Here is a 22,702-nt window from a genome sequence, read left to right as displayed (position 1 = left end):
TTCCGATTAAATTTAATTTTTTTTAAGTTTATTTTTTCATTAAGACAAAAATTTAAGTTTAAAAATTATATTTATAAATTTAAATTTGAATTTAAATTAAAAATTAAATTTCAATCAAGCATTTCGAATCTAATTTATAAATTTGAATTTAAATTTAAATTTAATTTAAAATCTAAAGTTTTATTCAAATTTTATTTAAAATTTAAATTAAATTTATGGATTCAAATTGAAATTGAAATTTTAATTTTAAGTTTGAATTTGAATATCAAAATTTAGTTTTATATTTTGAATTATCCGTTCAATCTGAAATTTTAATTTTTTAAAAAAAATATTTAAAATTTTGACATCATTTTAAAATTTTGACCTATATTTTTAAGATTTAATTTTCAGTTTGAATTTAAACTGTAGTGTCCCTGGTGTTTGGATGCATGTGTGATTTCAGCATCTGAGCCTTGTCTACACGTCTAGAAAGTGTCGAGACAAGTCGGAGTCGTTTTGACGCGAAATGTACACAAAACGGACTCAGCGCGATGCAAGAGTGGAGTTCTGACACTGAAATCTGTAAAGTGTAGGATTTCAATGTTGAGTATTAGTACCTGTGGAGAAGTACCGGTACTCCAATGAGATTTCAGAACTTGATACTCTCGGGTTTGCTTAAGTCTGATGCTGAGTACCGCTACCTGTTGTCGAGTATCGGTATCGAGCTTGGGTACCGGTACTGCATCGGGCTAGTACCGGTACCCAGTGCGCGAGATTGCAGTTTGAGGGCCTGAGTACCGATATTCAAGTTGGGTACCGGTACTCCAGTTGTAAAGTGAGTTGGTGAGGGGTAATTTGATCTTTTTGTTGGTGGATTATATAGCCACCTACCCCCCAGCATGGTTATTTACCTATGAAGCTTGGGAATTGAAAGAGCTTATTCTTCTCTATCTCTCTCTAGTTTGTGGACGTTGCTTGTGGTGAAGTTGTGGGTCGAGCTCATGTGGATTTCTCGCTTGCGAGGTGGGCCGTTGGTGTGTGTGAGTCATCCGGTTGAGACCATTGGAGGGCAAGCGAGCGCGAGGTTCTCCCAGCGACTTCTTACCGACGTTGGACGAGTGATCGAGGTGGGTTGATGTTTACCGAAATCGTCGGATTTCCTTCTAAATTGTCAGCATGTAGTTTTGCTTTGATTTTTCATGTTAATAGCTCAAATTCAGGATTTGGCATGTTAGATAAAAACTAAGTTTTGGAGCATGATATAGAAATTTAACCAAATTTATATGCTGAACTTGAAATTGGCCTAGGAGAAAACTAGCAACCTACACTGTCATTTTCCTGAAAAGTTACCAGATTTATCTTTAAGAGCTGTGGTTCTTTTGTACCCTCGCTATTAGTGTGTATTGGATATTCAGATTAGTGTAGAATGAGTTTACGCTCGTGCTGGGAGGCCGAACTCCTTTTATAGTAGTGTGTAGACTGTTTCGTACTGTCGGGTACCGTCGTGGTTGACGGTGGACCCAGATTTGCATCAGATTGTGCTAAGGGCATGTGAGCTTTAGTTGTTAGACAAATTAGACCTATTTGCATTGACTACAGCCTGTGAGAGCCTGATTGAGCTCGGCAGAGACACGCTTGCATATTCGGTTGGGTCGCGCCGACGAGTGCCGCTCCGGAGTGAGGCTTTACTTGCGTTGATGTCGCAGCCGTCCTGTTTGGACCGTTTTCTTGGACTAGCCATCCCCGTGGGTGGTGTACGGTGTAGCTTGGTTACAGACAGGGTGGGTCCGTTTGGGCAGCCCTAGTGAGATTGGGTTATTGTGATGCCTATTTATATCTACAGATAGATTATATTGGTTAGCGATAGTATAGTGGCATGTAACTGTAGAGTTCTTCCAACTTTCCTTACTATCCTTCGCGCATATTTCTATAAACTTAGTGGGTGGACCATTGAGGTCGGTGGCGGTACCCACTGAGAACTACTCTATTTTGCAGTAGTTCTTATACCCAGTTGTTGACCCTTTTTGCAGAGCCTTTGGCTGTGGTTGCTGCTGTTGCTGATTCCGACCGTGGAAAGGGAGTCGCGAGCTAAATTCTTCCTACCATTGGTTGCTGTGCTAGAGGAGTAACTGTCAGAGGTAGTGGGTTTTGTTCATGTATATACCTTATGTCCGGTTTACTCGCTGGGGCGAGATGTTAGTTTTGGTTCGAAGTTTTTGTATGTACTATGAACCTTATATTTTATATATACATGTTTCAGTTTAGCAGCTCTATACTTATGGTTGTAGCTATGATTTGTTTACAGGTACAGCTATCGCTTCGTATATATCGAAAATTTCTATATATACGGCGGGTCTGTGGGCGTGCCCGAAAAAATATGGTAATCTGAGGCGTGACATAAACTAATATATTATAAAGATAAAATTGATAAATTAATTTGATTACGTTTCTGATATCTATCTGAACCAAATGCCGATAACGTACGGAAATGGTTTATTCCGATGAAATGGTTTATTCCGATTTCGATTCAGGTGGCAAACCACACGGAATGAGATAACCGTTTTCAGCTTATTCTTATTCCGATTCTGATACCGATTCCGACATCGAACCGAACACACTCTAAATACTATCACATCAACAGAATATGAAAAGCCATATTTTATTGAAAATCAAAAGGTAATAACAATTTATATATTCCAGTTGTGGCGTATATATTACACTCCACCTATATAATAATTAAGAATCACTTATTAGTTATTTGATGTGACTAGTAAAAATACTCGACCTATTAGATGGATCGGATGTTAAACATGCAATCTATTTTTTAATGTATGAATAGCATTAATTGCTCAACCAAAAGCCCTTTTCTTTGTATTTTTGCACGTATTTACTAGAGTACTTTCAAACGCGTGGTGCTAGACAGCTCTGATGTGGTTATAACCAAACCAAGTTTTACTGCGTGCATTTACTACTGTAGTATTAATAACTGGGTCCCACCAAATACAATGATCCCACATTTTTCCTTCGAAGGTTTTTAGCTCTACATATGATAGAGATAATATGAGTGAGGCTGCCGAAGCACGGAGCCATCCGTGCTTCCAACTCATTTTCGATGTTGCGATTTTTGAATCGTTGATCGGCACCATTAAACTTGATCTAGAGTATTTAGAGTAATTAGAAAATAAATTTTATTATTTTTCGATATCATTTGCCTAGTGATCGAATGGGCTCAAAATCAACAAATTTCAATGACCGTAGTGAGCCGTTTGCAAGTTTAACGGTGTAAAAATATCTAAATCACGTAAAATTTTGATAGAAAATTCTTTATACTATATAAAACAAGATCAATATCTTTGATTTAAAATTTTAATGTCATATTATTATATTTTGTAAGATTTTTATTTTCAGCCGTTGATTTTGAGCCCCTTCGTTCACTAGGCATATGATATCGTAAAATCATAAAATTTATTTTCTAGGTATTTCAAATACTCTAGATCAAGTTTAACGGAGTCGATCGACGATTCGAAAGCCGCAACATCGAAAATGAGCTGGAAGCACGGAAGGCTCCGTGCTTCCGATAGCACAGTAGCCTCACTCGAGATAATATATTAAATTTTGTAATATTGATCCTGTGATTCTGATACAAAGTTTGGTAAACCACCTATCATAATATATCAATTCATTAAAAACAGCATCCTGAAGTGCAGCTTACCAAACCAATCCACCTGCAAAAGTAGTTGGCACAATTTATTGACACACATATGTTTCTTGTACTAGGCATTGTTTCCTCACCCAAGGTGAGTGCATCCAAAATTTAATTCTCTTTTATATCGTAGGGTACATTGCACTACTAGTTTTCACTCTCCTCCTCAAAAGTCTTAAGTTTGAGATTCGGTTACTTAAACTTTGTGTTATTTTAATGGGTAAACTTCAAATACCGCCCTTATGGTTTCGTGCGTTCTTATTTTAGTACCCGTGGTTTAAAGTGTATTAATTTAATATCCTGTGATTTTATTTTCTTCTTTTTGTCAGTCCTAACATTAACTTTTTGTTAAATTATATATAAAAAATTTCAGATACCACATCTACAGTTTATCAAAATATTCACTTTAGTACTCTTTAGTTTTAACTTTGTCACTGATTTAATAAAAAAATTAGTTAAGGGGATAATAAAAAGAAAAAAAAAATCACAGAGTAGAAAAGCGATACATTTTAAACTACAGGATACTAAAGTATATGTGCAAAACTAAAGAATTTGTATTTGGAGTTTTTTCTATTTTAATTTTACTTCTAATTTTTAGTTCAAAGAAAAAGTTTATTGTATATTTATCTTGCATTTGTACGATCATAGTGGTGAATTTTTGGATAAAAAATTAGATAATTGGTATTCAATATCTCGAAGTTTGAGCCTAATTATTTTTTTTATTTCAAGCTAAGTTTATTTCTTTAAAATATTAACGAAGTGAATAGTATGCTTCATTTCTCTCTCTCTCCAAAATAAAATAAAACTGAATAGATCAAAATCCATTTGAAAAAAATAATTTAAAACCAAAATCAAACCAATAGCATGGAAAAACTAAACTTATAATCCAACGAAATATTTTGGTTTGTTTCAATTTGATTTGACGACTGAAGATTTGAATTCTTTGCCGACGAAATAAAAATATTGCATATTTAATCCTCTTAACTTTTTTTTTTTTTTGAGAAATAGGTAGCACGCTACCCACTCCGTTTATTTCATTTAGAAATAAACTTGGCTGAAAATAAAAATTAACTAGAATTCGAACTTGGGTCTCAAATACCAACTATCAAGCTCTTTGCCATTTACTCTAGGAACGATCAGTTATCCTAGTTGATTCTCTTAACTTAAACTATTTTATTTTTATTTTTTGTATACTTTCAGAAGCTTGCATTATATCTTGGAACTATTTAAAATATACCATGTCTTAACATACCCATATCATGATCAGCAGTGATGTCTTTAAATATTATTGTTTTTTATTAGTACATTAGAATTATTTCATCTGTTTTGGATCTTTCTATAATATTTTTAATTTTTAAATTAACGAAAATGATGAAGTAGAAGGATAAAACATTCTTTTAACCAAAATTTGGTGTCTTTTAACTAGTCAAGTGATATATTTAAAAATGGCTAAATTACAGAAATTTTTCCCATCGATATCAGTTTTTTCACTTTTTCATATTATTTAACAACCTACAATTTGTTCCATTGTAAAAAATGTTCACGCTTCATCCCCTGTCGTTAGTGCTGTGTTAGGATTTCGTTTATAAAATGTTATTATATATTTTTTATACCAAAAATAACCTCATTCTCCTTTCCTCGCCGCCATGCCCTCTGCTGCCTCGTCATTTCCCACATCTCCGTCTATGCCGACAAACACCCCCTAGTCCTCCTCCGCCGCCTCGCGTTCGCTCCCGTTGCCCTTGCTCACCTCTCTATCTATGCCCACCTCGATTTCTTCCCTATTATCGCCGAAATGGAGGGGCGACGAGAGTGCAGGAGGAGAAAGAGAGTAGGTAAAGAAGAACTGCGACCGATCGAGGCGCGAGAAATGGAAGAGAAGAGGCGCCGGATGAGCCAGATGAGGGAGGAGACAAAAATGATGAGAGGCAAATTGATCATTTCGTCATCACAGTTCACACCGTTTCCCCTGTAAATATTTTTCATTTTATAAGAGGGCAAAGTGTAGATTTTAAATGACATGAGGAAAAAGTGAAAAAGAGGATATTGACGAGAGTTTTATGTAGTTTAGTCTTTAAAAAATTTTCAATTTGTACAAATATACGCCGTAGTTTGAAGTTTGGAGGAATAAATGTGAAATATGCTAATTTTGTAGGGATACATCTTCAATTGTTCCATATATATACATATATTGGAGTTGAGCTAGAATACTCTCAAAAGCACCAATGAGGTGGTGCTTTTAGTTTTTAACCATTGGATGGAGGAACGTATGGTTGTGATGATGGTGGTAGGTTGTGGTAGGTAGAATAGTGTTTGATTCAAAGGCTATTAGTAATGGAGTAGATCCAAGGGCTAGAAATCTAAAAGCACCAATGGGGTGATACTTTTAAAAGTACTCTAGCTCAATTATATATATTGTTGAGCTAGAATACATTCAAAAGCACCAATGAGGTGGTGCTTTTGAATTTTTAACTATTGGATGGAGGAATGTAAGGTTGTGATGATTGTGGTAGGTGGTGATAGGTGGAATAGTGTGTTTGATCCAAGGACTATTAGTAATGAAGGAGTAGATCCAAGAGCTAAAAACCTAAAAGCACTAATGGGGTGATACTTTTAAAAGTATTCTAGCTCAATTTTATATATATATATATATATATATATATATATATATATATATATATATAGTTGAGCTAGGATACTTCTTTACAAGTATCACCACATGATGCTATTAGGTTTTAAGCCATTGGATCTACTTTTTGATTATTAATAGTCATTGGATTAAACACTATTCACCACCACCATCATTCTCAACCTCACATCTCTCCATCCAAGGGCCTAAAAACACACAAGATCACCCCCATGATACTTTTACAAGTATTCTAGCCCTACTCTCTCTCTCTCTCTCTCTCTCTCTCTCTCTCTCACTCTATATATATATATATAGAGTGAGGCTACTATGCTATCGGAAGCACGGAGCCTTCCGTGCTTCCACCTCGTTTCGATGTTGCGACTTTCGAATCGTCGATCTGGCTCCGTTAAACTTGATCTAGAGTTATTTGGAATACCTAGAAAATAAATTTTATTATTTTTCGATATCATTTGCTAGTGATCGAATGGGCTCAAAATCAACAAATTCAATGGCCGTTAGTGAGCCGTTTGCAAGTTTAACGGTGTAGAAATATCCAATATCATGAAATTTTGATAGAAAATTCTTTATACTATATAAAACAAATCAATATCTTTGATTTAAAATTTAATGTCATATTATTACTTTTGTAATATTTTATTTCCACGTTGATTTTGAGCCCCTTCGTTCACTAGGCAAATAATATCGTAAAATCATAAATTTATTTTCTAGGTACTTCAATATACTCTAGATCAAGTTTAACGGAGCCGATCGACGATTCGAAAGTCGCAACATCGAAACGAGTGGAAGCACGGAATGCTCCGTGCTTCGATAGCATAGTAGCCTCACTCTATATATATATATATATATATATATATATATATAGAAGAAGGCTACTATACTATCGGTAGCACAGAGGGCTCCATGCTATCAAGTTGTTTTCGATGATACGGCTTCCAAATTGACGATCGACTCCGTTAGACTTGATCTACACTATTAAAAGTATTTAGAAACTAAATTTCATAACTTCTAAATTGACGATCGGCTCCGTTAGATTTGACTTTCTCACATATTGTCCATGGGGCATTCTGAAATTTTCCTCTCAATTTTATTTTTACTTTTTTTTATTTATACCCTTTCCAACTTTTAATATTTTTAAATTAAATAATTTTAGTCATACATACTATAGATTTTATCAAATTCATCAACGAATTTATCAAATTAAATAATATTAATTATTTTTTAGTAAATGAAATTAGATCAATTAGAGACTAATAACTAATAAACTACGGAATTTAGGTTTTTTTTACTTAACGAACTATTAAAATATCATTAAAAAGAAAAAAACTTTATATACCCCTTCTTTAGGGCCAATTTGTATAAAAAATCCGCAAGTTTTGAGCTTTCACAAAATTGGGCCGCACTTTTCGATTTTGCAGATTTGGTCCGAATTTTCAATAAATTAACCAAAATATTCTTATTTCTTTTTCTCTCTCCTTTTTTTCTCTTTTTTTTTTTTTTCTCGAAGAGGCAGCGAAGGCGGAGGCGACTCGCCTCGCCTCTGTCCGGTACACCCTTACCCTCGACGGCGCCCACACTCCTTACCCTCCTCGCTTCCGACCCTGCCGAGGTTGCGCCGCTTCCTTCTTTTTTTTCTTTTTTTTTTCTTTCCGACCCTCCTCCACCGCTTCCACGGTTCTTCCTGATGGTAACGAGGACACAACGCTTTCTCTTCTTCCACCTTCGCCCTCCATCTCTACTGCAGCAAATTCTGCACCCATCAAACCTATTTCTGGAAACACGCGTCCCCGCCACCTCCGCCGCCGCCGCCGTCGATAAAGAGGAAGCACTTTTTGGCGCCAAAAAGCTCGCTAACGAGGGAGGGGGCACATGACCCACCTGCCTACCCCAGAGGGTGGCGGCAAGCGCGACCTCGGTGGTGTCGGAGGTGAAGAGGGCGAAGGGTGCACATAAGCATATCTGGATTAGCACTTTTGTTTGTTTAAAACAAAAAAAATTAACTAAAGGCCAAAAATAGAGAATAATGAAGAAAACCATAGAGAAAGGAAGACAAATGTGAAATTGCACTGTTTTAAAAGAACATTGCACTATTATATACGTAAGTTGTACTATTTGAGATATAAACTATACCCTTTAAGATGAAAGTTGCACTCTTTAAACGAAAATTGCATTCTTTGGGAGATATTTATATAGTTTCTTTTCTTATTACATTCTTTGAGATGTGAACTGCACCCTTTAAGAGAAAAAATAGTGTAAATATCTCTAAAAAAATACAACTTTTGTTTAAAGAGTGCAACTTTTATCTTAAAGGATACAATTTACATATCAAAAAGTGCAATAAGAGAAGAAACAGTATAAATTTCTCCCAAAAAATATAATTTTCGTTTAAAGAGTGTTGTAACTTTCATCTTAAAGGGTGCAGTTTATATTTTAAATAGTACAACTTACGTACATAATAGTGCAACGTTCTTTTAAAACAGTACAATTTTATCTTAACAGTGCAATTTCATATTTTTCTTCATTCTTCTTTGATTTTCTTTATTATTCTCTAATTTTTGGTCTTTAGTTAATTATTTTTTTGTTTTAAATAAATAAAAGTGCTAATCCAAAGATGCTCACATACATTCCTCGCACTCCTCGCCTCCAACATCGCCGAGGCCGCGCTTGCAGCCACCCTCTGGGGTAGACGGGTGGGCCGCATGCCCTCTCACTCACCGGCGAGCTTCTCGGCGTCGAGAAGTACTTCCTTTTTGTCGTCGGCGGCGGTGGTGTGGATGGCGGGTTCCCAGAAGTGGATTTGGTGGGTGCAAAATCTGCTGCAGTAGGATGGAGGGTGGAGGGTCGGAGAGAAAAAAAAAGAAGAAGGTAGCGGCGCTTCCTCGGCAGGGCCGGAGGCGAGGAGGGCGGCGAGTGCGGGCGCGATCGAGGGCGAGAGTGCGCAGGACAGAGGTGGATCGCCTTTGCCTCCGCTGCCTCTTTGGAGAGAAAAAAAAAAAAAAACGAGAGAAAAAAAAAGGAGAGAGAAAAAGAAATAAAGGTTTTATAGTCAATTTGCTGAAAATTTTGGACCGAATCTTCAAAATCGAAAAAGACACCTATTTTTGCAAAAGCTCAAAACTTGTAGATTTTTTATGCAAATTGTCGGTGCTTTAGTTTACGCTTTTTTACTTTATTATTCTATGATTTAAGCTAAATTATTTAATCATTCTATGATTTATATTTTCATTTTTCTTACATTCTCTAGTAACGTTTTCATTTAATACATCATTTATTACGCACATGCATTGGTGATGATTCATAACAGTAGATACAAAAAAGAATAGGATCCGTTAAGGCAAGCGGACTAACTAGTAAAAAGCCACGAATTACACGATACAAGCGCTGACACGTGACTGTTTAACCAAAAAAAGCTGAGTATAATGAAAATCCAATATAAAAATGGTAAACTTCAGATATCACACCTGTAGTTTCGCATTTCTCATTTTGGTATCCCATGCTTTAAAGTGTGTCAAGCTAGTGTCACCTGGTTTTATTTTTATCTTTTCGTTAGCTTTTCCGTTAATATTTCGTTATATTATATACAAAAAACTTCAGATATTCCACCTATATTTACCGAATATTCACTTTAGTACTTTTTTAAGTTTTAACTCTGTCTCTGATTTAACGAAAAAAATTAATGGAATCGATAATAAAAAAATATAAATAAAATCATAGGATACTAAATTGATATACTTTAAAACACAGAGTACTAATATGAGAAGGATGGTATTTGAAGTTTTTTCTACAAATTATAGAATATTTAAGTGATACAATTAAAATCAGACATTATTAAAATAAAAAAATAATAAAGCACAAGATAAATGTATGAAATTTTCCTTCAGGCGGTCTCATGAGTAAATTGCACAATTATCAAATGCCAAACTTTACAAAAATAAGCTAGAAAAAACAAATTTTACTTAAACGAGTTAAGAAATAGGGATAATTATCTATATACCCCTCATATGTATGAAAATATCCGATTTATTTCTACTTTTTTTCTTTCTAAAATACCCCTCATATGTTCCACCATTATTGTAAAATACCGTCGCAGTTATCTCCTATTAAGTTAACCTGAGTTAAACGTGAGTTAAATATCTACCACAGTTAAAAAAAATACCAATTTTGTCCTTAACTTAAGGGCAAATAAGAAATGTTGGTGATGGTAGAGGGATATATTGAAAAAGATCAAAAGTCAAAATACTTTTTATGTCCCTGACTTTAAAGGCAAATTAGAAAGTCAGTAATGGTGAAAGAGTATATTTGAAAAGATAAAATAATAATTTTACAGAGATAACAGAGTTTATTAACAGATTTTAACTCTAGGGGTATATTAGAAATAGGTTGGAATGTAGAAAGGATATTTTCAATATTAGCCTTGGGTAAATCAAAAAGTCGGGAATTTTTCAGGGGTATTTAAGCAATTGCTTCTAAAAAATAATATCTGCAGACATATTTGTATATAGATTTTATTGTTGGATTTAATAATTATCTTAGATTTTAGATTAATTTAAATTAGGATAATAAAAGTCTTAGCTTTTAATACAAGAAAGTAAATGAGACATGCCTAAACACTGATATAATTTGCTAGGAAATAGGTATGAAAATAGAAAAGGTTAATAACAAAATATCTTCCGATAAATATTTTTTTTCACTTTTTTTTCTGATTTTTAATTTATATTTTGTTATTTTAAAATTTTAATTTTTTTTTGACAATACGTTATTAGAGCAAAATAATCAAACTACCTTTACTTTTTCTATATAAAAAAATAAATTTTAATAAATTTTAATTATTTTTAATGTATTTTTGATTAAATTAATATCTGGATGGAATAGTGATGGAATCCTAACAGAGAGGGGTTAAATACAACAACTTCAAATATTGATGAGATAAAATATAAATTTTAATAATTAAAAAAAATAAAAAATAAATATTTATAACAAATTTTGGTTAAATTACATAAAACTTTCTCGTCAATACCCGTTTCTTCACTTTTCCTTTCCGTCATTTAAAACTTACACTTTTTTTTCTTGTAAAATGAAAAATATTTTCAGAGGGTACGATGTGAACTGTGATGACAAAATGATCAATTTGCCTTTCACCATTTTCGTCTCCTCCCTTATCTCCCTCATCTGCCACCTCCTCTTTTCATTTTTCGTGCCTCGATCGGCCGGAGTTCGTCATCATTTTCTTCCTCGCATGCTCCCTTCTCCTCCTACCCCCTCGTCGTCTCTCCATTTCGGCGACAATAGCGAGGAAATTGAGGTGGGAGGAAATCGAGACGGGCAAGGACAAGGGTGAATGCGAAGGCGAAGCGGTGGAGAAGGGCGAGGGGGTGTTTGTATGCGCGGACGGAGATGTGGGCGAGGGCGAGGCAGTGGAGGAGGGCGAGGCAGCGAGGCGGAGAATGGCGAGGCAATAGGAGAGAAGACTGAGGGTATTTTTGGCATAAAAATATATAATATTATTTTATAAACGAAATCCTAACAGATTATTAATGGCAGGGAGTGAAGTGAATATTTTTTATTATATAAAGAGACAAAGTATAGATTTTTAAATGACAGAAAGAAAAGTAAAAAATTAAATTTTGACAGAAAATTTTCTGTAATTTAGCTAAAAATTTTTAGCCAAACTAAAATAAAACTCTTGTATAGCATGGGAAACTCAGAATTGAAAGTTTGAGTACGAAATGAGGGCTATCTAAAAGTTCAGGGACCAATGTAACAATTTGCCCATTTAATCATCAATAATCGCGTCGTCGAAAACACAGAGAGAGAGAGAGAGAGAGAGAGAGAGAGTGTTTGTGTGAGAGGCTCGCCTACTTTGCCGTTGCTTCGTAAATCTCTTTACCCGAAAAGGGCAATTTTATTTTTAAGCTCTATTTATTTTATTTATTTATATTTATTTAAAGCGAACGAAAAAGACTCCCTGAAGAAAAAGACTCCCTGAAGAAACTCGAACGAACGACCTCGTCGGAAAAAAAAAAAGAAAAAAGAAAAATTTTTTTTATCTCGTTTTTCGTTTTAGTATTTTTGGGGTGTAAAAAAAAAAAGGAGAACAGGGTGTAGATTCATGGCGATCGCGCTGGCGCTCGTGGTGGTTCCTCTCGGCCTCCTCTTTCTCCTCTCGGGGCTCATCGTTAATCTCATCCAGGTGCGGAGTGTCGTGTTTTTTTTTTTTATTTTTTAATTTCGATTAGGGTTTTGTTGTGTGGGAGTGTATTAGATTCTTGGATTTTAGGGATTTTTTGTGATTTGGATTTGTGAATTTATGGTTTTAACTCGTTTTTTTCTTCTATTTTCCTCATGATTTCTCTGATCTTTTTAATCTTCGGGTTAGAATTGATATTGAAAGAAATAGTGTTTATATTTTGAGTCTTCAGATTTGTACAAGTTTAGGTAGATTTACTTGCCATTTTATTTCCATTTTTATCATTTTTTGCAGGCCATATTTTTTGCTTTGATTAGGCCTTTCTCAAAAAGTCTATACAGGAGGATCAACAAATTTTTGGCCGAGTTGTTGTGGCTTCAGCTTGTGTGGCTTGTTGATTGGTGGGCAGGTGTTAAGGTAATGTCTTATAAGAGAAAAAAAAAAAAAGAAATTTGGTTTTGATTTACCATTCCTGCTTTGGCTATCAGAGATCATGCTAGTTTTTGATCTTCTTGTAATTACGTTGAGCAAGTTATTCCAAGATGAGCATATTATTCAATCTCGGTTGCCTGAAGTGGAAGATGCTTCATAAGTGTACCTTTTAGTGGGTGACTAGAAGGGCCTGTTTGCATGTTAGAATAAGTTATCTGGTGGTAACCTGTGGGCGACGACCCTGTTTGGATGTTGGAATAGATTATCAAGTCATAACTTGTTCAATTTGAGGATTTTCTTTTGTGATTGAAAGTTAGGAGTTTGATTTTTGTTCTTTGAAAGGTCTTGACATTCATGATTTGGTAGGATTGTATATTTCACTTACGAGGTGGTTTATCTTATTTTTAAAAAATGACTTGAAAGCCGAATATGGAATGCCATTCTAGACATTTGATGCCACTTCTCATCTACCAAATACTATAAGTTTCTTCAGTAAATCAAGGAGATATGCTGAACAAGATATTCATAAACAAGGCTACATGGATTTTCTTTTGGGATTGTGTGCTAAGAGTTTGATTTAACCCATTGCAAGGTCTTGGTAGCCATGATTTGTTAGAATAGTGTATTTTACCTACGAAGTGATTTACCTTATCCCAAGAAAATTACTTTAGAAGTCGATTTAGCTTCCCTTTCTAGACATTCAATCACACTCCTTTATTACCAAATACTGCAAGCTTCTCGAGCAAAGCAAAAGAGATGTGCCAAACAAGATGTCCAACCAAGCCTAGATCTCTTGCCCTTGTGGATGATAATCTGATTTATTTCATACATGCTCATCACCTCTTTTTCGGGTTCTCTTTTAAACGCTTGCCTGCTCCGCTGACATAACTTTTATTACGAAAGGTCCGTAAAGTAAAAAATTGTTTCATGGGTGCCTCATCTAATTATGTGATTTATTATTACATTCATATAGAGACTTAATTGGCTCTGTTAGTCTCCCAAGTGCGAGGCACATTTTAGTTTCATGTTCATGCCTATCTCTGATGAAGTGCAGTTATTTATGCTTGCATGGCTACCCCTGCTTTCTATGGTATTTTAATTGTCTTGTTAAGTGTAATTTGTGAGTGAGGCATTAGGGCACGCAAGGATGTGAGGGTTGTAACTAATGGGCTAGCTACATGCTCTGGCCTTTATTTCTTTTTTTTTTTTAATTTTAAACCTTCTGCTTTAAAATGTAACTGAAGAAGGAACTGTTTAAAATGAGGAAAGAGAGAAGGTAATTGTGCTGCATTTGTCTAGATGTTCAAGTAAAAGTGGAATTTATATTCCATACTTCTAGGTATATTTTCATTGACTGTTACCGGCTTACTGCTCAAACGCTTTCTCTTGGCTTGGATTCCGTATAAAAGTCATTTCATTTTATTTTTACACATGTCACCATATGAGAAGGAATTCAGCACCAAATAGTTATACTTCCAAATATAGGGTCAAGAAATGTTTGCTTCTGAATTTAGTACACTTTGTTTAACGGTCTCAGTGGGTGAGTGATAGTAATAATATCTGCATCCCATTGTTGATGGGGAACAGCTTATTTTACTCTTCTTGTTTTATAATTGGTAATGACAGTAGTTTGATGTTGCTGAGTATGTTATGGTATTCTTTGTTCAACTTCTACATCGTAGATAGTTTAACGACCCAGCCCACTTGCACTAGCTACTAGGTGGGTCCAAACTACCAACCCGAAATGCTTAAGCCCAATTACCATCGGTAGAGTCTATAGTCCTATATATTCAAACACAATTCACACTTCCTTTTATATCCAATATGGGACTATTGGGGTGTTATAGATAGTGAACCCTTTCTTCCTTTCGTTGGTTTGCCCCTGAATTATTTAGATATGATTTCTTTCATCCTCTTTGTTTGGCCAACAGTTGTTCTCTTTGTTTGCATCTCCACTCTTCATAAGGTCTATCATGAATCAAGTCCTATCTTACTGATATTTATTTTTCTTCTGTTTGTGAGTTCATTCCATTTTTGGTCTAAAAGTTATGTTATTAACCAAGATACAATTTACATGCTTTTTCCTCAAAATGTAAGTAATAGTGTGATGCAAAGGAGTTTGGGTGCTTTTCTTATGTGATATGGTTCCTAATATGTTTCGGATATGGCATAGACCGTGTTGGCTGTAACAGAAGCCTCATTTGGAAACTGACCTATTCCCATGTGTGTAGAATGGAAAATTGAAAGCCAGTGCAAACAGTACTTGTATGTGAGAGTGTCTTATTATTATGTTTCGAGTTCCTTTTCTTGCATTTGTTGGGTACTAAACTTTCTAATTATTCTGTTATGTCAAGGCTCTTACTGAAGTTAGTGTTTCTGGTTATTGATACTTCTAAATTTATATGAATCATTTAAACTGTCATAAATTTGATGAGCTAGGTAAATGGAAACAAGTTCTTGAATCAGTGGATATACCTTTTTTTTTTTTTTTTTTTTTTAATGACTTTATTCATTCACTTTGACTTTGAACATAGCATTTATTTATTTTTCTCACACGAATTACCAATGTTGATTTGATGATATAGCCATTTAGTTACGTCATTGGAAGTTTAAGGTCATATGTAATGTTAGTTCCTTTCCAAGAGCTTGGAGATATATATGATATTGTTCCCTATTGCAGGTCCAATTGTATGCAGATTCTGAAACTTTCCAGTCAATGGGTAAGGACTAAAATTTTGGACTTTTTTTTTTCTTATGCAGAATATGTTTGTTTGTAGAATGAATTATCTATCATATATTTTATATTACTGCATATTGCATTCTCTGCCTGCACTAATGTGAAGGAAATTGTAGGTAAAGAGCATGCACTTCTCATTTCTAACCACAGAAGTGATATTGATTGGCTTGTTGGATGGATCTTAGCTGAGGTGCTTGTCTTTTATCTTGATGATTTTTTTTTTCGTACATTTGTTGGCTTGTAATGTAGATAATAGTTGATTCATGCTTATCTTTCATCACTTACTTGGTGTCAATATGCTTTTGTCAGCGTTCAGGCTGCCTCGGCAGCACGTTAGCTGTCATGAAGAAATCGTCAAAGTTCCTTCCAGTGAGTTTTCCAACATATATACTTTTGTTCTTCTCTCCAGATGGCTCTCCTGTTGTAATTCTCATTAGTACTATTAATCATTTCATAATTCATACTTATTCTGATATTTCTTCACAGTTTTGATTCTGTTGAACGGAAAGTGAAAATATTTGTTTTATGATCAGTTTTGTTGAGGTCATGGTGACTAAACAACCTACTTAACTATTAAATATCAAAAGGATTTAGAGAGGCTGGATATTAAGGGTTGTTGAAGTCTGTCATAAGGTTATATCCTTAGGCTTAGAAGCTTCTTTCTTATTTGTCTCTCTTAATGTACAACTTTGGTGCACAAAGACAATGCATGACTTGTTGACTTGACAACTTTGAAAAATGGAATGAAACATGGTCTTTACCGGATTATTTTATTTTATCTTTTTCACGAAGTTTTGAAAATAATGGGCCTTAATTTCTTTTCTGGAATAAGCTGAAAGTAAGTACTCAGTCAGTCACTTGGATGAGTTCATCTGTTTTCTTCAACATAGTTTTTAAAATGTTAAATTTCTAAATTCTGCTGTATTAGTTGAAAGATTTTACATTCTGATTTCTGTTCATCCTTGATGTGATCAAATTTCTGCAGGTTATAGGCTGGTCCATGTGGTTTACCGAGTATCTCTTTTTAGAGCGAAGCTGGGCAAAAGATGAAAACACACTGAAGGTTTTTCTTTTTTTTTTTGTTTGTATATAATTTCTGATCTAGATGCTTATAGTGAATCTATTTTCTTGGTCATTTGGTCTTAATTGTTCAAATGACTAACATGCAGTTGGGTCTGCAACGGTTGAACGATTTCCCCATACCATTTTGGCTTGCTCTTTTTGTTGAGGGAACTCGCTTTACACCAGCAAAACTTTTGGCAGCTCAAGAATATGCTGCTTCACAGGGATTACCGATCCCTAGAAATGTGCTGATTCCTCGTACTAAGGTTGAATATGTTGCCATATAATCGATCAGTACAGAATGGTTATTTTTCTTCTTGCTCTTCTTTTGTTTGTGCTTGACTACTCACTTCATCTAATGCACAAATATGGTATTGTAGTATGTTGTTGATTTAGTTAGAAGTATTCTTTTAAGAACTTTGGCTGGTGACTTTTGCTTAGTAGTCAATTGAGCTTTGAGAAGGTTGAGGTAGGGAGCTCGCTATGAGTATCCTATAGTTAAATGAATGCTGATGTCATATACTCTATACAAAGATCCAGCCAAGAAACTTGTTCAGAAAGAATCCTGCCTAAATCCATATAGATTATAGAGCCAAATGAGGGAGTCAAAATTGACAAAATTAAAGGTTTCATATATGGTCTGGCATTGTGCTGTGGGTTTCTACTTTCTCTTTTTTGTCCATGATAGAATTATCATGTGAGCAGATCCACACTTATGCAGTGAAGAATGTAAAATTGTATCACTTTCAATGGTAGGAATGAAATGAAGTTACCTATGACCTCAAGTCACTATATATTTCCATTTCTGTAGATGCGTATAAAAAACATGCTCATGTCTCATGGCAACACCAAGATGAACATTCTCGTGGGATGTTACTGACGTATGATTGTGTACGCCCTACTTATGTCATGTCATTGTTATAGGCTCAATATCATGAACTGTCAAACTATATTGTTTCTGTGCATGTCTTTACTTCCAATAAGAGCACCAATTTTGCTACTCTGGAAGATACAATGAAGACTCTTGATTAAGACTTGATAGCAGAAGCATGTTTTTATTATTTAATGATCCTAACTAATTAAGTGGCTCCAGAAGCATGTTTTTATTATTTAATGATCCTAACTAATTAAGTGGCTCTTTGAACGTGTCAACATGCAAAACTGATGATTCAGCAAAAGCTCAACTAGCTGTTAGTGAGTGTGAGGGCTAAAACTACTAATTTCCTCCTGGAAGCATATGGGAATGCGTTGATGAGCAACAGTTTATGCAGTAAAATTTCCAACCTGCAATGGCCATTGTTGTCTTTAGAACTTTTTACGTGTCTACCATGACATATTGAAGTAACTAATCACAGGAGAACAGGTCTCTTTTCTTTTCTTTTCTTTTACAGTTTAGGGCTACATACATGAATGTTGATATACAAGTTCTGTCATTGAAAATATGATGAACTGAATGGGTTGTCGTTTTGATAGAGCTGTGGCTTTTACGTACTTAGAATCATTTGAGTCATTACATGGGTACAGAAAGCTGCCCTGGAATTTGTGATTCTCAGATGGCAGGACACATAAGGGAGTACTTAAAAAGTACTTTATTGTTCTAAATTCTATTAGAAGTGCTTGTTTGCTAGAGCTAAATAAAGTGCGATGTAAACATAAACATTAGTGTGATAGACATGACTATGAGGTCAAATGACAGAATGCAGTCATTTCAGATTATCGATATTTCTTGCTACAAAATTTTCAATTTTCAGCTTAAATTCTTTTTACAACAAAATTTAGAGATATGTACTGACGCTTTGCTCATTTTCTACAAAAATTTTCAGGGATTTGTTTCAGCTGTAAGCATTATGCGTTCTTTTGTCCCAGCTATATATGATGTAACTGTAGCTATTCCCAAAGATCAACGTCCACCTACAATGCTTGGGATTTTGAAAAGGCAATCTTCAGTGGTAAGATTACTAGCATTTGCTAATTTATTGTTTATAAGGTCCTTTTGTACTTATATTTGATTTATTTTAACTTTTTTATTTCTCCTCCTTCGACTTGGTGCACTATTGAGGCATTTGTTTTACTGTGTCCTCAGCTACAAGTTGTCAATATTCAATATTTATGTATATGATCCATGAGATATTTGTTGAACTGATAACATAGCAAAGGGAGGGAAAGAAATTGGAAAACGAAAAGAGATTTCTTGTTCTTTCGTAACTTTTTATGATGATTATTATGGTAGAAGTTGCTCATATGTTGAACAGAGCAAGTAATTCTTGGTGCAATTGAACTGCAAATGTGCATACATGCGTGTAGGCGCATACATTCTTATATAATCTAATTAATTGGATGCAGCGGAAAAAAGCTTGGTCTGAGAGTTCTAGATAACTAGTTTCTAGTTTGTTTATAGAATGAAGTTGAGACGGAAGGGCATTTATTGGGGAGAGAATGAGCAGTAATCATGCTTAATCATACATTGTCAAGTCTTCTTTCATCGATCATGTTTATCGTTGTCAAACCAAAGGATTGTCTTATTATGATATGCATTGCCTCTTAGGGCATGTTTGGCATCCCGGATTAGAGGCGGATTGGATCATTTTAGTCCTGTCGGTTGCTAATTCCATGTTTGGACTCGAACCGGACAGGATTAAGCGAGGCCTGTTGAGCCAGTTAATCCTCAGACGGGACTATGAATCCTGTGTGCTGGGTCAGGATTGCATAGGATGGGAATCGGGCATCGACGACTCCCAGTTCAAAGTTGGTTCCTCTCTTCGTATCTCATTATCATTCATGAAAGGAAAAACCTCTCCCCTTCAAATTTCTAATTTAAAATTAGAATTTAAATTTTGAACATACATTTTAAAATCAAACACAAATTTTGAACTCAATTTTAAATATATATTTTAGATTTTGAATTTAAAATTTAAATTTAAATTCAGACTTTCAGTTTAAAATTTAAATTTAGATTTTGAATTTAAAATTCATATTTACATTCGGATCTTGAAATCAAATTCAAATTCAAATCCGAATTTTGAATATGAAATTTGAAATGCAAAATTTGGATTCAAATTTGAAGTTTGAATTTCAATTCAAATTTCTAATTCAATTTTAAATCAAAATTGAAGTTTCAAATTCAAACTAAAATTTCTTCGAATTCAAATTTTTAGATTTTGAATTCAAAATTAATGTTCAAATTCGAAATTTTGAATTCAAATCTAAATTTTGAATTTCAATTAAGATTCGAAATTTATGCAAATTTATAATTCGAATTTAAAGCTGTTTGAATTTGAGTTTCATTTTCAGTTTTTGAAGTTCGATTTCAAAAGAAAATTTTGAATTCAAAATTAAATATTTTTATTCAGGTTGTAAATCAAAATTTGAATTTGATTTTAAGTTTTAATTTAAACTTTTATTTAATGATCCAATCCTAGGTGTTATCCTAAAAACACCAAATGTTGGGTTGGATTATATTTTTCCAATCCAATCCCAATCCTATTGAATCCTCTATTATTATCCTGTCCAGTCCAATTCTAGATACCAAACATGCCCTTAAAGTTGTTGGCTATGTGTACTAAACTACTAATTGACATGAATTGGCTTGCCATTATGCCAAACTAAGTGACATGGGTTGCAAAGAGTAGATTGAGAAAAAGAGAAAAGAGAGTATTGTCATTTTCTTACATCACTTTCTTCTCTGTGGTATGAGACTCATAATTATTTCTGGCATTGCATGAGGAGCCTTCGTGATGTTCTTTGTACTTCTATGTTTTCCAATCCTTGTTAGAATCACATTTTGCACGAAAGAAAAGAAAAGCTAGTCAATATATATCGTCCCTCTGATTCTTCCTGCCTCTTCACCTGGAGCATCTGCTCTCTTGTTGAATTATATTCGTTATTGGCTGAATAGTACCTGGAGCATGCCTACCACACTAGCTAGTACATGGTAGCATGCCTGGTAAGCAACATCAAGAGCATTCTCTAAATTATTGGAAATGATGCGAGCGTAACAATGCATTCTTTGAAAGATATTGACCGTATTAGACTATTTTGGACAGTTATGTGTACCGCAACAGCTATTGTGTAAATAATTCTAAGTGAGTGTTCAAATGCAAGCCCACCAATGCAGGCTTCATGGCAAGTCACATTAGCTTATCACAATTAGACTCAAAAATAATGTGATTGAAAAGGTGTAGTGTTTGCGTGGCATTTTGTATATCAAGGAATCTATACAATTTGATTGCTGGCAAATCCAAAGGGATTTTGGTTCATGCCTTTTAAGTTTATTTATCATTAACCTGATTGCAGCCCAATTTGTGCATATCTTTTAAATAGACGTTTTACATAAGCTTTCTCCTGTGTGCCAATTATTCTATTTATCAGTGAATGAGTAGGATGAATTAACATAAGAAACGAATGTAATATAGTTTCTTGAATGCATTAGCAGATGGCGGCTTGTTTGCAATCAATATTTATTTTGTTTGACAATGGTTTTTTTTTTTTTTTTTTTTTTTTTTTTTTTTTTTTTTTTTTTTTTTTCAAAGCCATACATAACTAGTAGCTTTTTTCACTTTTGTCTTTTTGAGAAGATGAATTTGCAAGCTGTCCAACAATAATAAGAATAAAAAGGCCATCCACTAGCACATTTGATCATATTGGAGTTGAGTTGAATAGAAACAAAAAAGGCAAGCCTAGCCAAACAGTGCTTAATTTTATCAGTTATTCATCTACTTATAATCTGGTCTATTCAGGTACATGTCCACATCAAACGACACGCAATGAGCGATCTGCCAAAGACTGATGATGCAGTTTCGCAGTGGTGTAAGGACATATTTGTGGCGAAGGCATGTTATCATAACAATTCACTGTTACAATGTTGATTTCTGTGAACACTCTTGATCAAATTGCATCGCAAAATGTGTCATACATCGAGCGACTATTCTTGATTCCTTTGTGGATATCTCTCTTACTTTTTATGCTCTTGTTTACCAATATGGTTTCATTAACAGGATGCCCTACTGGATAAGCATATAGCGGAGGATACTTTTGGTGCTGAGCTTAGACCAATTGGTCGGCCCATGAAGTCCTTACTGGTAAAAGAAGTTTTACAATAGGATAAGATGTTAAGATCGTATAATGTTGTGATAAAGGATGTATTATTAACATATCCTTTGCGGGGTTACAGGTGGTCCTGTTCTGGTCGTCTCTGCTATCATATGCTGCGTACAGATTCTTCGTTTGGACTGCACTCTTGTCCACATGGAAAGGAGTTGCATTCTCGACGGCTGGGCTATTACTGGTAACCGTACTTATGCAAGTTTTTATCCGGTTTTCCCAGTCCGAGCGCTCGAGCTCTGCCAAAGCAGCACGGAACCGAGTGAAGAAAGAATAGAGTACTAAAACATATTAGAGGAATTGCAAGTTTGGTGTAACCTAAATTATTGCTGGCAGAATTAGGGCAGAACTTGATAAGCTATTTATTATCCACATCATTTTGTTATACAAATAGGTTTCATTGTGATTTGGGGTGTAGGAACTCGTGGAAGGCCCCTCCTTTTGTATGTCCTATATTTAGCTTTGGGAAGTGTTTTACGGCCGCAGGTGTTTTCTAAGTTTGGCATTAAACTTTTCACTGTAGCAGGACAAAGATTTAAATGTATCAATTCATTAAACTTCTCTGAATGTGAAGATGGTTTGCTTCTCATGGTATGATTTGATACGATGCGATGATATCTGTGTTAACGGATGACTTTTAATGCTATACTTATGATGCATTTACCATTCTTTTTCTCTTTTTTTTTTTTTTTTTTTTTTTTTTTTTTTTTTTTGGTCTCATTGTGAAATTTATGGCCAGCGGGGAGGTTCGGCGTGACATGGTGTGGCTATTTTAGATTTATATGACTGCATATCGTGTAAACAGCGGCTCTCTTTGCGGGGAGGCTCGGCGGTACCTAAATTTGGCTTGGAATG

General features: G+C 34.6%; 2 protein-coding genes across 2 annotated transcripts; both read left to right on the top strand.

Moving 5' to 3' along the window:
- LOC109721544 lies at nt 621-2,199 on the top strand. Its single transcript, XM_020249202.1, has 3 exons — nt 621-715; nt 941-1,106; nt 2,010-2,199. Exons 1-3 carry the CDS (start codon nt 621-623, stop codon nt 2,106-2,108), a joined length of 360 nt encoding a protein of 119 aa, XP_020104791.1. The 3' UTR covers nt 2,109-2,199.
- On the top strand, nt 12,146-22,434 carry LOC109721506 (1-acyl-sn-glycerol-3-phosphate acyltransferase PLS1). Its single transcript, XM_020249156.1, has 11 exons — nt 12,146-12,519; nt 12,811-12,933; nt 15,629-15,668; nt 15,802-15,875; nt 15,995-16,054; nt 16,671-16,748; nt 16,855-17,013; nt 18,571-18,696; nt 21,484-21,576; nt 21,742-21,825; nt 21,918-22,434. Exons 1-11 carry the CDS (start codon nt 12,439-12,441, stop codon nt 22,122-22,124), a joined length of 1,125 nt encoding a protein of 374 aa, XP_020104745.1. The 5' UTR covers nt 12,146-12,438; the 3' UTR covers nt 22,125-22,434.

This window comes from Ananas comosus, linkage group 15, assembly GCF_001540865.1.
Source record: "Ananas comosus cultivar F153 linkage group 15, ASM154086v1, whole genome shotgun sequence".
Classification (NCBI taxonomy): domain Eukaryota; kingdom Viridiplantae; phylum Streptophyta; class Magnoliopsida; order Poales; family Bromeliaceae; genus Ananas; species Ananas comosus.
Note: the sequence above shows the minus strand (reverse complement) of the source record. Positions and strands in the feature narration are given on the sequence as shown.

What these genes read in the sequence shown, in the direction of transcription:
- LOC109721544 (XM_020249202.1), top strand. Translation starts at nt 621, where the DNA reads ATGAGATTTCAGAACTTGATACTCTCGGGTTTGCTTAAGTCTGATGCT. An exon ending in GGTATCGAGCTTGGGTACCG is followed by an intron (nt 716 to 940) that starts GTACTGCATCGG and finishes ATCTCTCTCTAG; the next exon opens with TTTGTGGACGTTGCTTGTGG. An exon ending in ACGTTGGACGAGTGATCGAG is followed by an intron (nt 1,107 to 2,009) that starts GTGGGTTGATGT and finishes CCCTTTTTGCAG; the next exon opens with AGCCTTTGGCTGTGGTTGCT.
- LOC109721506 (XM_020249156.1), top strand. Translation starts at nt 12,439, where the DNA reads ATGGCGATCGCGCTGGCGCTCGTGGTGGTTCCTCTCGGCCTCCTCTTT. An exon ending in TCATCGTTAATCTCATCCAG is followed by an intron (nt 12,520 to 12,810) that starts GTGCGGAGTGTC and finishes CATTTTTTGCAG; the next exon opens with GCCATATTTTTTGCTTTGAT. An exon ending in AGGACATATTTGTGGCGAAG is followed by an intron (nt 21,577 to 21,741) that starts GCATGTTATCAT and finishes TTTCATTAACAG; the next exon opens with GATGCCCTACTGGATAAGCA.